General features: G+C 55.7%; 2 protein-coding genes across 5 annotated transcripts in view; one reads left to right on the forward strand and one right to left on the reverse strand.

Moving 5' to 3' along the window:
• Positions 1-8305, forward strand: part of TRMT61A (tRNA methyltransferase 61A) — a 24033-nt gene extending 15728 nt beyond the window's left edge. Inside the window, exons 3-4 of the transcript XR_004299636.1 lie at positions 4792-5027; positions 7264-8305. The gene's annotated coding sequence lies outside the window, so the exon portion shown is untranslated. The remainder of the gene's footprint in view (positions 1-4791; positions 5028-7263) is intronic.
• A 128-nt stretch (positions 8306-8433) lies between these two features.
• BAG5 (BAG cochaperone 5) lies at positions 8434-13820 on the reverse strand. 4 transcript variants are annotated; one of them, XM_032405995.1, is made up of 3 exons: positions 13118-13191; positions 12343-12424; positions 8434-12151 (listed from the first exon to the last, which is right to left on the reverse strand). In XM_032405995.1, exon 3 carries the CDS (start codon positions 12121-12123, stop codon positions 10777-10779), a length of 1347 nt encoding a protein of 448 aa, XP_032261886.1. In that variant the 5' UTR covers positions 12124-12151; positions 12343-12424; positions 13118-13191; the 3' UTR covers positions 8434-10776. The 4 variants fall into 4 exon arrangements, with proteins under 4 accessions (XP_032261886.1, XP_032261884.1, XP_032261883.1 ...); XM_032405993.1 differs by lacking the exon at positions 13118-13191 and adding an exon at positions 12977-13103; XM_032405992.1 differs by lacking the exons at positions 12343-12424; positions 13118-13191 and adding an exon at positions 13564-13820.
• Positions 13821-13867: the final 47 nt, after the last annotated feature.

Here is a 13867-nt window from a genome sequence, read left to right on the forward strand (position 1 = left end):
GTCCGTCATCAGGACATCGGGGCCAGACCCCACTCACGGCAGGCGGGGCAGGGGGGAGGGCTGCCATTCTTTGAGGGAGGACCCCCCCCGCCCCCGGGCCTGACAGCTCCTGTACCTGCCTCGGGGGCCCAAGCTGACCGTCCAGGGCCAGCTCCATACCCACTGCCTCCACCGGCAGGAAGCCTGCCTGGCCTGGAGCTGTGGGGACGGGGACAAGTGTTTCCAACACCCAGGGAGGCTGAGCAAGCCGCCGGAGGAGACCTGATGCACTCGTGGGGCAGCCGGAGGGACGGGGTGACCCATGCCGGCTGAGCCCTGTGGCGGCCACGTGGCCCCGCTGTTGGTGGCCACCCTGCCCCTGCCCCACCCCGGCCCGCAGGTCTCACCCAGCAGTCATCTTTGGGGTGGGGGCCGTGCCCCGGGCAGGGAGGGCTGAGGGCCAATAAGGCCGTGAGGATACTTTGTGGAGCAGCAGGGGCCCTGCGGACAGGAAGCCCTTGGGCCCCACAGGGGGTGGGGAGGAGAGGAGGGGGCCCTGCTGGCCTAGGACTTAGGGGACACACTGATCTAAAGGGAGGACGTGAGTGGCACTGAGTTCAGATGAAGTCCACCTCCGGGACACACTGGGACCTGCTGGGCTCCTTCCCACACGACGGCTGCTGCCACCCCAGGGCTCTACGTGGGCCCCCTTCACAGACAGTGGCCCAGAGACTCACTGATGGGTAGCCGCCTTGGCCAAGGCCTCGGGCTATCTCCGGGGCCAGGGGAGCACAGAGAGGCCCTGGGGCCCTGGGCAGCCCGACCTGACTCCCATTGTCAGCTGATGTTGAAGGGTGGAGTCTGGGCATCGGGGGAGGGAACCAGGGTCCCTGAACCTGTGCAGGACCCCACTGAGGGTGGGCAGGGACAGAGGCCCGGCTGGGGGCAGGGCAGGGCGGTGGCTGCTGAGAGGCCCCAGAAAGCTTCCTTGGGCAGGGGCCTGGTGAGGGGTGGCAGAGGGGGGGCTTCATGGAGGGGCAGGTGGATGGGCTGGAGTCAGGGTGCTGGGGCAGGGCAGGAGTCAGTGGACGTCAGGGGAGGAGGCGGGAAGAGGGCCTTCCTTGCTCCTGGGGCAGAACTAATGGCAAGGAGGCTTCCCTTGTGCTGAGGTCACGGCCACGGTTGAGGCCACACTGGAGGCCAGGAGTTAAGGTTCCCCCACCCCCCAGCTGTACCCTGGCTCCAGGGGAGCAAATGAGGCTGCTGGGGCTGGTGCCCCCACCCCCTGCCCCTCCCTTCCCCGGCTGCTGTGGGCGGCACAAAACCAGCCTCCAGAGGTCTGCCTTGCTTGGTGACAGGTGACCTTTGCGTGCTTCACCATCACTTGTGCTGTCCTGCTTGCCCCTGACCCCACAGTGCAGCGTGGGGGCCCTGTCAGCCTGGGGACAGCCCTGGGAGGCCTGCTGGGGGAAACTGAGGCCCAGAGAAGAACAGAGGATGACAGGGCTCCTTAGGCCACAAAAGCACAAGGGGGAGGCCCAGGAAGGGTGAGGACCAGCCTTCCGTTCTCACAGCAGCCCTTCCTGACCCTGAGGGTCCAGACCCCAGCCCAGGCACACCCATGTGCTTCTTCCTTCTTTTCAGCTTTCCTTGACTTTCTCCATCCTGCTGCCCTAGAGCCCCAGACACGAGCTGTAGTGGGGCCTGAGGACAGAGGAGGGGGCGGAGATTACCCAGCTGCCAGGGGGGGTCTGTCCAAGGCCAGAGCACCCACAGAGCCCCAGGGGGCCAGCACATGGGGCTGGGGTCAGGAAGGTCGAGCTGGAGTTACCCAGGATGGGGGACCAGCCTGCGGGGAGACGTGGACAGATAGGCAGCGTGGGCTCCCCTCCTGCCAGGCGGTGGGGGCTCCACCCTGACGGTGTGGGGCCACGTGGGGCCTGAGGCGGTCCGCCAGACCCCAACTCCGAGGGGCGCGTCAGAAGCTGCGAGAACCACAGGGCTCCGCGCGGACTTCCCGCCGTGGTACATGGTCGTGGCGTTGACGGGTCACGGAGCCCCCACGGGCAACCAACTGGGGGCAGAAGCCGCGGCCACCTGTCCACCAGCGCGAGGGCAGGTGCGCTCGGCGGGGACCCAGGAGCGACAGCTGCGCGGCCGGGCGGCTGCTCGCTTTCCGCTGCTCCCTCCACCCTGGGAGGCCCTGGGTTCCGGAGGCCGGGTCGCGGGCGCCGCCTGGCGGCCACTATCGCAACCACTATACACGACCAGTTCGTGAGACCTCCAAGGTCAAGGGGGCCCCCGTGCCAAGCAGGTGCGGGAGCAGGGAGGGCCGGACTGTGCGGAGGGCCCGGGGCTTGGAGGGGATGGGGGTGGGCGAGGGTTTGGTTGGGTCCTCCTTCTCCTCTAGAGATCTCACCGGGAGGGGTCCCCTGGGGCTCCCTCCCAGGCCTGCCGCCGCTCAGGCCTAGCGTCTGGAGAGACACCCATGGGATGAGTCACTGTGGCAGGCTTGGAGCTGCGGTGGGTTGGGCCTAGGGGAAAGCGCGCCGTCCCAGAGGGCCCCCTGTATTGCTCTATCATACCTGGCGCTCTCTTCTTGGGGATTTTCTGATCCGGAGGCAATCCTGCTGCCCAAGGCGCCCACAGCTCCCCCCACAGCCAACAAGGCGCCCTGGGGTCCTGCCCTGCAGACTTTCACCTGACCTCCCACCCGCAGCACCTCAGGGCCTTTGCCTGGGCGGTAGGTCCGCCTGCACACTCTCCCCCAGATCCTGTATGACCCCTGCTCTCAGGGCTGCCCCAATAGCCACGTTGGTCCCAGGACACCTTCCTTTCTTTTGAAAGCCCGGGCGGGGGGGGGTTGGGGGGGGAGAGCGGGCAGCTGGGTGTCCCAGGGAAAGTAAGGCGTCCGGAGCCAGGAGCTGAGGGCGGCTGGGAGTGCCCTGGGCCTGCCTCAGCCGGCCTGCAGGGAGGGAAGCGTGAGGAGGCCGGCGAGGGTGCCCACGCGAGACCTCAGGGTGAGGGCCGGCTGACGGCGCCTCGCTGCCCCAGGCCCAAGGGATGCGCTGACCCCTGTGGCCGCTGCATCTTTGCACCTTTAATAACCAGCTCCTTTTGTTAGTGAGCTGGACCCGGCGAGTTCTCCACTTGCCTGCCCGAGTGACTCTGTCCCCACGCTGAGGGGCGGCTCAGGCAGGCCAGACCCCGGGAGCCCCCACCCCTGGGGCCGCCCTCACTGCCCCACCCCAAATCCTCTCCCTGGGTCCCTCACTCCGCCTGCTACTCTTACGGTGCCCTCCCCCCGGGCCCCCTGCCCTGGTCCCATTGCGCCCAGTCCAGCGCCCACCCCTGCCACCAGTGGGGGGGCGGGTAGCGCTCAGCAAATCACCCAGTCCTGAAAGACCCAGCGGCTCCCGCGGCTCCCTGGGGGCCTGCCATCCAGCGGCTCCGTCCCCGCTCCGCCCCTGCTCCCTGCCCAGCTCCGCCAGGCCCTCAGGTATGCCTGGCACCGGGCTCTGGGCCTCCATCCCTGCCGCTCCCTCACCTGGGAGGCCTTCCCAGCCTGAGGGGCTTCGTGTCAAAGGTGTGCCCCTCGAGGGGCGTTCTCTGACTCCCCCACCAGGGGCACACGTGCGGGGCACACACTCACCCTGCCCCTAACCTGTGTGCTCCATGACCCTTGTCTGCCTTCTCCCCGGACACGGGGACACTCCTGGGGCTGGGGCTGCCGACCCCCCGGGTCCCCAGGACAGGGGCCCATGGAAGTGCACTGCACGAATGCAGGAGGCCATCCCTGACTCAGGACATCATCCCGTCCCCCCGCTCTTCTGCCAGCCCCGGTGGTGCTGTTTCCAGTCATTCACTCACTTGACATACATTTATTTGGTTGGGCCAGGTGATGTTCTAGGGACTGACGATACTGCCAGGAGGAAACCAGTTTCGTGATCTCAGGGTCAGTGTGGAGACAAGGGTGACCGGCCAGGTGTTGTGGCTTCAGGCTGAGGGATTCTCCACTGGGCCCGCCAGGCTGGACCGCCACTGGGCTCCTGGCAGGTGGCACGTGCAGTCAGTTCCCGCTGCCCCTGGGGGTTCGCTGGGCTCAGTCTGCAGCCTGGGGTGGCTACTGGCCACTCAGCGGTCCGACCGGACGTGCCAAGGATCAGGGACAGCAGCCCAGGAGCCGATCCTTTCTGCAGGGCCAGCCACCAGGGGTTCGCAGGGCTGCCTGTGACCAGGCATGAGATGGGAGCAATTCCATTCTTTGCCCTCCCCAGGAAAACAGAGCAACCCAGGATGGTGAGAGAGAAGGGTGGCCTGCACCCAGACCTCAGGGGTCCTGGTGGGACCCTCCATGCCCGTTTCCACCCCGTGAGCTCTGGTGCAGTGCCCCTCTTGGCAGAAGGTTCCTGCCTCTGCCTGACACACTGGGCCTTGGGCACCTTGCTGTCCAGCCCCCGACCTGGCCAGGAAGATGACATGACCAAGGAGGCCACAGTGTGCTCCCCCCGGGGGGGGCTCCCCCATATGACGGCTGCCTGTGTCCCTTCGGCTCCTCACCTGGCTAGGTGCACAGCTGAGGGCAGTTGGTCAGAGGCAGGGCTGGCGATACACCAGCCTGGCTGGGCCTCTCACCACACGGGCCTTGGTCTGGGGCACTCTTGACCCTGCCCAGGGGGATGAGGTGGCTATAGGGCGAGTTCCTGACCATGACACCAGAATCCCAGCTTCAGGTGCAGTAGACCATAGTTCTTTGAATCCTGATGAGCAGAAAAGCAGCTGGTTTTATTTTAAGATTTTATTTTTTTTAAGTGTTAAGTAGGTTCCATGCTCAACGTGGGGCTCAAACTCATGACTCTGAGAACAAGAGTTGCATCCTCTACTGACCGAGCCCACCAGGCATCCCAAGGCAGCTGATTTTGAACACTTCATGGAGCTATCTGAAATCTGAGACTTTCCATTCATGTATTCAGCAAGTTCTTGAATATGTATTATGCAGCAGGAGCTGAGAACACTACTTCCCAAGAAGAGTTCATTGAAAGGACATGGTGAGTCTGGAAGGCAGTGTGGGGTGGCCTGGTGAGGGGTGACAAGTGAGCCAGAGGCCAGGGAGCTGTGGGAGGAAGGGCAGGTGTAGAGGCCATGCCCGCAGTCTGGCCAGGTAGGAAGGTGATGGGACCACTCAGCTCTGTGTCCCAGGCCCCTGGAGGACTGGGACGGCGACACTCATGTCAGCATGAAGGCTGGCTGTGTTCGCTTGGGAAACAGGCTACAGGGAAATGGCTCAAGAGTTTAAAGATTTTATTTATTTTGAGAAAGCACGTGAGCAGGGCGAGGGGCAGAGGGAGAGAGAGGGAGTCTCAAGCAGACTCCGTGCTGAGCGCAGACCCAGACGCGGGGCTCAATCCCATGACCCTGAGATCATGACTTGAGATGAAACCAAGGGTCAGATGCTCAACCGACTAGGCCACCCAAGCACCCCCAAAATGGCTCGAGTTTATTGTATAAATGAAATGTTGTGACCACGGAGTGAAGACAAGATGTGGAGGCAGGCAGTGCTCCTCAAATTGGGAGCCACGGACTCCTGGCAGCTCAGGAAGGTGTACGGATCCAAAGAGGAGAAATATTAACTTCATTTTGAGGATAAGTAGGAAGGAGGTATTTTTCCAGTTATAATTCACAATGAAGAGACATGAGGACAGAGTAAGACACTGGTTTAAGACAGTATTTCTTACGAAGTTTTCCCACTAAAGGGGTTGCAGGGCGGGGGACGGGGCTCCTGGCTGGCTTAGTCAGTAGAGCAAGCCACTCTTGATCTCGGGGTTGTTGTTTGAACCCCATGTTGGGTATAGAGATTACTTAAAAATAAAATCTTAGAAAAAGGGGAGGGGTGCCTAGGTGGCTCAGTCGTTGAGCGTCTGCCTTCGGCTCAGGTCATGATCCCAGGGTCCTGGGTTTGAGCCCCGCATTGGGCTCCCTGCTCAGCAGGGAGTCTGCTTCTCCCTCTCACACTCTTCCTTCTTGTGTTCCCTCTCTCTGTCAAATAAATAAAATCTTAAAAAAAAAAAAAAAAGAAACAGGGTTTATTGACATTTGGAGCCCAATGTGGTGTGCATTAGCTAGCGTCCGCCTCAACCTTTGGTGCTAAGGGCCCATGTTGCGGAAAGGTGCTGAAGCTCGGCAGAAGAGCTGAAATTTTGGGCCCCAGCCTGAGCTCTCAACTGCTGGGCCTGAGTTCTCAGCTGCTCCCCCCAGGTGGGCCATCATGAGCTCCTGGGCTGTGCACAGTGTGCTCAGAAGCCCTGCAGGTAGGACCTGCCCTCCAGGTAAACTGGGGCGGGAGTTCTGCTGAGTTGGCGCTGTCCCGGATAGTGTCTGCCTTTCCTATGTGCCCTGTGACCCAGGGCATTTCCTTGGGCAAGTGATCACCTGAAGGTCTGAATCATCTATGAAACAGAATACTAAACCTACCTTGGAACACTTCTGAGAATTAAGTGTGTGTATAACATGCTTCACACAGGGCCTGGCGCATTGGTTCAGTCAGTCAGAGATGGTTTGGAAAATGAAGCATTTACATTACAGCAGATGTGGGGGCACCTGGGTGGCTAAGGCGGCTAAGTGTCCGACTCTTGATCTCAGCTCAGGTCTTCACTGAGCTTGGCGGAGAGTCTGCTTGGAAGATTCTCCCTCTGCCCCTACCCCACCTCGCTCTCTCTCTCAAATCAATCAATCACAGCAGAAGCCCCCATCCGACACACCTTGACCACCTGGGTAACTTCAGAGTTGCATCCAAGGGCCCAATCTGGGGCTTGCTTGCACTCCAGCTGGTGCATTTGCATGCCAGGGCCTCACCCCAGCCCCCTCCGGGGTTCCTCCTGTCCAGTGCCGTTAGGGACCCCTGAGCCCCCTCCCTCAGCCTCCCTGGCCCATGACATCCCCTGGCCTCACCAGTGCACACTAAGCACCCTCCCAGCTCCTGATGCCCAGGCATTGATGCCAGAGACATCTGGAGCGCCCAGCACAGCATGTCCTCTACCACCTTAACCAGACTGTGGTTTCTTTGGGGCCACATGGTGTGATGGATATTTTCCGACCATTAGCACAGCCATGAGGCATGCAGTAGGAGCTTGACAACACTGGTTCTAATGTCCACAAGGAATCAAAGCCTGATGTGGTATACAGTGCATCTCTGTGTGGCAGAGGATTTATTAAAAAATTTCCAGTTTCCCCCAAAGTATTCTTTTTTAACCTGTACAATTTGTTTCTTTTCACCTCTGGGCCTAGGGCACATTTGCATGGCTGAGCATGTGGGTCATGTGGAAGACATTCACAGGAAGAGAGGACAGCAGAAATGTGCTCGTAGAAGGCTAGATGCAGAACAAACAAGGTCCTGCTTTCATGTAACAGGTGTACAACGGGCAGGGAAACTGCCCAAGTGAGTGGGACTCGTCCTCGCTGGAGGCGGAACAGGGAGGTGACCGAGGGCTCAGGAGCCCTGGAAGGACTAACTGGTCAGAAATACCAGCTCTCTGCTAATGAGAAGACGATCTTCAATAGCACACCTTAACTCAAGCCTTTTCTCCCAGACTTTCCCCTCTTTGCTACAGGTAAGGTTACCTCCTGTGTGCACAGGCCCATGGGCAGAACGGGAGACCATATCTCCCCTGGGCCGTTCTCTGGTCCCCACACTTCTGGGTTTACTTACATGGAACGGTTACCCCTTCACCTGCCACGGGACCCTGGTCTGTGCTCACCTGGCCACCTCCTTAGGTCATTACCACCAACTGGACCTACAAAGCCCACCTTCCCCATGCCGGGCCCACTCTGCCAAGACATCATTCCTCACCCGAGTTGGACAGTATATGAAGGTGAATCAGAACAGAACTCACATCTCAGACTCACATCCTTTCTCCACTGCAAAGATAAGCTAAGAGATTTTTATTGCATTAATAATTAAGGGTATACTAATATCTCAAAATACTGAATTATTTCAGACATACGATTACAATAGTCATACAATGAATAGAGTGGGGACAGGAACCAACACACTGGAGGAACACATCTGTATTGTACATCAAAATCAATGGCAAATATTTCTCCAATTATTCTTAGAAAAATACTAGACACGTTAGAAGCTGAAAAGCTTTGCTTAAAAATAACCTGTACGTACAGGATAAGCTTAGACCTTCAAAAACCAGATAAAAATTGGCAAAGGAAAACAAATGAGCAACACTGGTTAAGCATCTCGCACATACTAACTTGTATCACATACACTATACCAAGGCATTGTAGCAAAATAAAGCATCCCACTGTACTTAGGAGACTTATTCATTACATTACTTTTCATAACTACTTCATTAGAGGTCGACTGACTTTAGTCTAATTTGGGTAAAGGCTGACCTGAAAGCAAAGCTGTCTGCATGTGAGGTAAAGAAAGCAAACATTCCCAGCCAGTTTTTGCATGAACATGGATTATACCGTTTAATGCAGACCCAAGGCCAAACATTTTTTGGGGGGTAGGTTTTACTTCCATTACAGGTTCTCTTCATGTAAGATCATAAAAATACAATACAGTGTCATGAGCCCAATTTAAAGTTACATGAGGCAGCTCCTATGAACACAGCTCCCAACCGGAGACAAGAAAAGCTAAATCCCATGTCACTAGGGTTCCTTATGGGAAAGTCATCAGGTGCAAGGAACTAGGACAGGTTGGACAGGAGACGCCACGCCTTAAGTCACTTGAGGATGAGCTGATCATCTCGATGACCAAAAAGAACCCACGCGAGAAATCCGCAACGGCTCTCAAGACTTCCCTCCACTTACAGGCAGTGCTCAGAGCTGAGCGGCACGAGCCGTCTCTAGAAAAGCTACAGAACACCTTGTTTGAAATGAACAGTACAGGCAGGTCCCTTTTGGAAGAACAATGGATACTTTTAAAGGAAATGCTGACATTTAACCTTCAAATCTGACATTGAAAATGATGTAGAGCCTGGGGCAGGACATGCCTCAAGTGCTTGAGAGGAAGCCTTGATTTCCCAGGGGGGTAAACTGAGGCAGCACTTGAGTTTAAAAACTCCTTTTAAGAGCATCTGAAAATGATGATACAGAATAGCAGTCCTAAAAGGACTTGGGCCAAAATGAGCTCCCAGTGACCTGCACTGGGACCTGCAGGCACCAGGGGCTGGATGCGCACACAGGAGGGGCTCAAGGCCCAAAGACGCAAATGCCTTTTGACTTGGGCAATGCTGAGACAAAGCAGAAGTCTCTTGAGGGCCACACTTTTATCATCTTTTCGGTATTTAGGGCTATTCCCTTATCTCTTATTTTTAGCTGCCTACATAGTTACCAAATCATTATCTCTGAAAGAACATTACAGACTACCAGAGTCCAAAGCCATACTCTAGTAGGGTTACTGTGTGAAAGGTGACAACAGAAAGTCTGTTCGTCATCATGCTGGGGCCAACACGTTATCAAGGCACTTCAGAACTTTGGGAAATTCTTTTGTTCCCATCAACTGGCAGCCATAGAACTGGACCCCAGAAAGCACGTACGGAAATCTGTATACCCTTTAGCAGAAGGAAAAACGCCACGCACAGACAGAGCTTACTGGCTCTTTCTGGCCCTACAGACACCTCCACGTGCCAGGGACGTGAGCCACGGAGCCCGGCAGAGGCTTAGAGCTGCTTTCACTGCTCAGTCCCAGGGTGCGAGGTGTTCAGACGCTAGGAGCAGCTCACCTCCTCGGACAAGCGAGCAAGGTCTGGTCCTGCAGAACCACTGGCGGATTCTGCTCGCCGCCGCCACAAAACAGCAGTGGGTGTGTGCAAGGAGTTTGTCCGTGATGCAGCCTTGAATAGAAGCAGCCCGGGACATGCTACACTCAGACAAGTCCACTTAGGTTTAGCACAACCTGACATCGGTAACTAATCTCCAGCTTTCATGATCTTGCCACAGAGATGGGTATTTCCTTTTTTTTTTTAAAAAGATCTCCTAACTTCACTTAAATGTTCCCATCCTTACTGATGAGTACAGAAAATTGTAAATTCAGACTTTACAACAAAATCTTGAAGGTAATTAGTTGGCGTTTTATCCCTTCAGTGCAGCCTCAAAGGTTTTTTTGCTATTAATTTTCATAATTTTCTGATGCACATGAAAATAAGATTTTCCCCTCTAAATGAAGAGTATGGGGGAAAATACAGACACCATTTTCCAAACAAAAAATGCTTATGAAAAAACAGAAAATCTGAAAACAAACAAAAACACCCCTACCCTATTAACTTGGGTTGGACCAATCAGGCCTTAGAAACAAAGAAAAAAAACCCCAAACCCTTCTGCTTTATGTAGCATAATAGAACATATCATTGTTTGCTTTTGTGTTTGGACCTTACTTCCACCTAACCAAAAATTTCCCCCTTTCTCATAATTGTTCTAGTGTTTTATCAGGTTATGTCTGTATGTAGATCCCGAAAGATCTGCATTTCAATGCTTGCACAACCCACTTAAAAATGACAAAAGCTGCCCATTCCACTTTCTGATTAAAAAAAACCCCCCAAAACTACACCACAACATACAGATAATGATCCCAATGGAAAAGTTAACATGCTGTAATGACAGTTGTTTGGCAACATCAAAAACAGCAGAGATACTGAATATAATTTGCTTAAATCATAAAAATGGAGACTGAAATCTGCATGTATAAATCACATTTAGGCTCAACGAACTGAAAGCTCTCTATAAATACATAGAAGTATATATAAAGTGCAAAACAAGAAGTATCAACCGTGAGATGGGTAGTGTTTAGTACTCCCATTCATCGGATTTCAAGTCGAGATAGCTGAGGATGTTCTGGGCGAGCTTCACCGCCTGTTTCCTGGCAGCCTTACACTTCTCTTCTCCTTGTGGGTCGACGGCGTCCAGGGCCAGCAGCTGCTTGGTGAGCAGCTCTTCCAGCCTGATGTAGTTCTTATCAGTTCGGTTCCCATCAAATGAAAGAACTTCCCCCTGGATCTCGGCCAAATTTCCAAGGATGTTCCAGACTGCTTTATGGGACGGGTGCTCCTCACAAGCAAACGCCTTCCTCTTCTCCAGGGCCTCCTTCAAGTCAATGTAGGTTATCAGGGTTTGCACCTCAATCACCGCTCTTCTCCGAGCTTCCCGGATACAAGGGTTCTTCTCGAGACTGATCTCATCCAACTGTCCAATCAGACCCTGCAATTCTGTTTTGGAGCTCAGGTATAATTCAGGAGGATTTTGTGCTTGAAGAAGTTCATTTTTTATTTCTCTCATTCTCTTGAGGACCTTTTCTATTTTTAAAATAGAATGATTCTGTCCCAGGTCAAATGCATAAGTAGTATCTGCTTCCTCTTCCAAATCCAAATATTTCAGTAATTTGTTGATATCTTCCACAACCTCCCGCCGATAATTTCTGATTTCCGTACGCCCGCACACATCCAGAGCATCCAGATCCGCAATCAGGCCCGAGAGCACACAGGATAAGTGCCTGCAAGTCTCATTATTATTGTTCACTCCCATCAGAAGTGCGATCAGAGTGCCCCTGGCCTTGTTCACCTCACACATCACCGAGTTGATTTTGGCCACTGAAGGATGCACATCCTCGGAAAGCGGCAGAGAAGGCTGCTTTTTCACGCAGTCTTCCATGATCTCTTGCACCGCACAGATTTTGGTTAAAGTGTGATACCTCGCTTTCCGCAAGGAGACCTTCCCTCCGGTTTTGACATGTGTCAGCCTCAGGATGATATCCTGGATGCCTTCTTCAAATTCATCAGTTACACAGTTGCCCCCACTATAAAATGGCACAATCTTCTCTTTCACCAGGGACTGGGCTTCTTTAAAGATGTTCTGTATTTCAATCCGGTGTGGGTGGTTTGCATTCTGCTCCAACTCTTTGAGAAGACGCTCTGTCTCTTGTGCCGCCCTCTTCCTCGCTTGCTGAATATCTCCTTTTCCTTCAGTATCTACAGAGTCTATTTCAAAAAGTTGTTTCGTTAGAAACCTCTCCAGTTTCTTGTAATTCTTGTCATCTGACAGACCACTGAAGCCAATTACTTGCTGTTCTATACTTTTTACTTCCTTTTGGATTTCCTGAAGCCTACTGATAGAAGGATGTTGGTTTCCCATATCCATACTTTTGTTGTGTTCGGTTTTACAAGCACTAAAAAAATGACAAGAAGGCCAAATTACACAAAGTCTCTACAGAAAGGTAATGGTATATTCATTTATTCTGAAATTCTCATTTTAAAAAGATATATTCAAGAAAAAGGGCCCATCATTACTGTGATCTAAACAACAGTCATACTCAAGTACACAGAGTGTGACTAATCCACTTTCCTGAAAATCACTTACACAAAGCAGTGATTAAGAAGACAGGATGCTGCAGTGGGGAATGAGCTGGAGCTCTGAGCCTGTGAATCTCCAGTGTCCACAGCTGGAAGACAGTAGCATATGTCTTTACACGTGCCGCCCGAGGTCAACTACCAGCTTGGAGACGGCACAAGCATCTTATGTAATATTAACACTGGCCCTGGTCGTTGGCAACAGCAGGGCACCTTTGTGGATGTAAAACGGTAGCTCGTTTAACCTTCAAAGGTAACAGTGCCATCCCAGCACCCCTCTGGCCCGAGAGCTGTACCTGGTTTCCAGAAAACGTAACTCTAAGTGAAACAAATAGCAGGGATCCCAGTCACCCCCGAAAGTCCCGCTTCTGCGGTTCCTCTCCACCCTTCATACGCTTCTACAAAGCTACCCTGCTTCCCCCGGCCCCCTCTGAGTACCTCGCACTTCCCTCCGCAGGAAAGGAAAGGTGAACTGGCACCGTGTTAAAAGCACCGCCTCGGCCTTTGGAGGGCTAGTACCTCCCCAGGCCCCATCATGTTCCCCCCGCCGCCCCCAAATGCGACAACTATGAACAATTCATTAGCCGCCCATTGAGAGTCCGGAATGGCTTAACACATTTCCCCCCGTGCTCTTGCGTTTCTACCAGCCGGCTCACGGAGGAGGACGGATGATGAGTTGACACCAATCCCTTGCGGGTGTCCGGCCAGGAACACGCCTCTGGAGGCCCACGAAGGCAGGCTGCCCGGCTTCTCCCCCGCCTCGCCCTTCCCTGCCAGCCCTTTACCCAGAAAGAGGTCTAAGCTGGTTTGGTCTTGGTTTCCCGTGGGTGACGTGGCGAGGTGGAAGGTCAGCCCTTCACGGGGTGCGGCACCGGAGCTGGGCCCCTAGCTGCATCCCTCTCACCCAGCCGGCTAGGTGTGACCCGGGCGGCCGGTGAAGGGGCCGGCGGTGGCGCGGCAGCTACTGGCCGCAGCGGCCGCTCCGGGCGTCTCGCCCGGACCCCCGACGCGCCCGCCGGCCCTGACCTCACAATGGCCCGCGCGGGGAGGGGGCGCCCGCGCTCGGAGCCCCCCGGGCGGGCTTGGAAGCCCCGGGAGCAGCGCGAGCGGGCCGGCCCGCGTCCGACGCAGGCAGGACGCGGCGCCTGGCCGAGGCCCGGTCGGGCGGGAGCAGGGGGCGCGCCGGCGCAGGGGTGGCTCGCGGGCCCTCCAGCCGCCGCTCGGCGCTCACCTGTGCCTCCCGCGCCATCGCGCGCTCCGCCGCCGACGTCCAGCGGCTCCGCGGCTTCCGCGGTCGCCAGCCCCGCGGCCCCGTCCCGGGCCGAACAGCCCTCGCCCTGGGAAAAACGTCCTCCCGCGCCGCGCCGCGCCCGCGCCGACGCCGCCACTACCGCCTGGCACGGCAGCCCGGAACGGCCCGCGGCCCAAGAGCAGCCGCCGGATCCCCGCCCCGCGCCGGTCGCCCGCGAGGCCGGTCTTACGCTGGGAAAGCGCACGGTCGGCCGCGCCGCTCCCTGCCGCCGGCTTTGCGACCG

Source organism: Phoca vitulina, unplaced genomic scaffold (assembly GCF_004348235.1).
Source record: "Phoca vitulina isolate PV1807 unplaced genomic scaffold, GSC_HSeal_1.0 scaffold7, whole genome shotgun sequence".
In the NCBI taxonomy this organism is placed as follows: domain Eukaryota; kingdom Metazoa; phylum Chordata; class Mammalia; order Carnivora; family Phocidae; genus Phoca; species Phoca vitulina.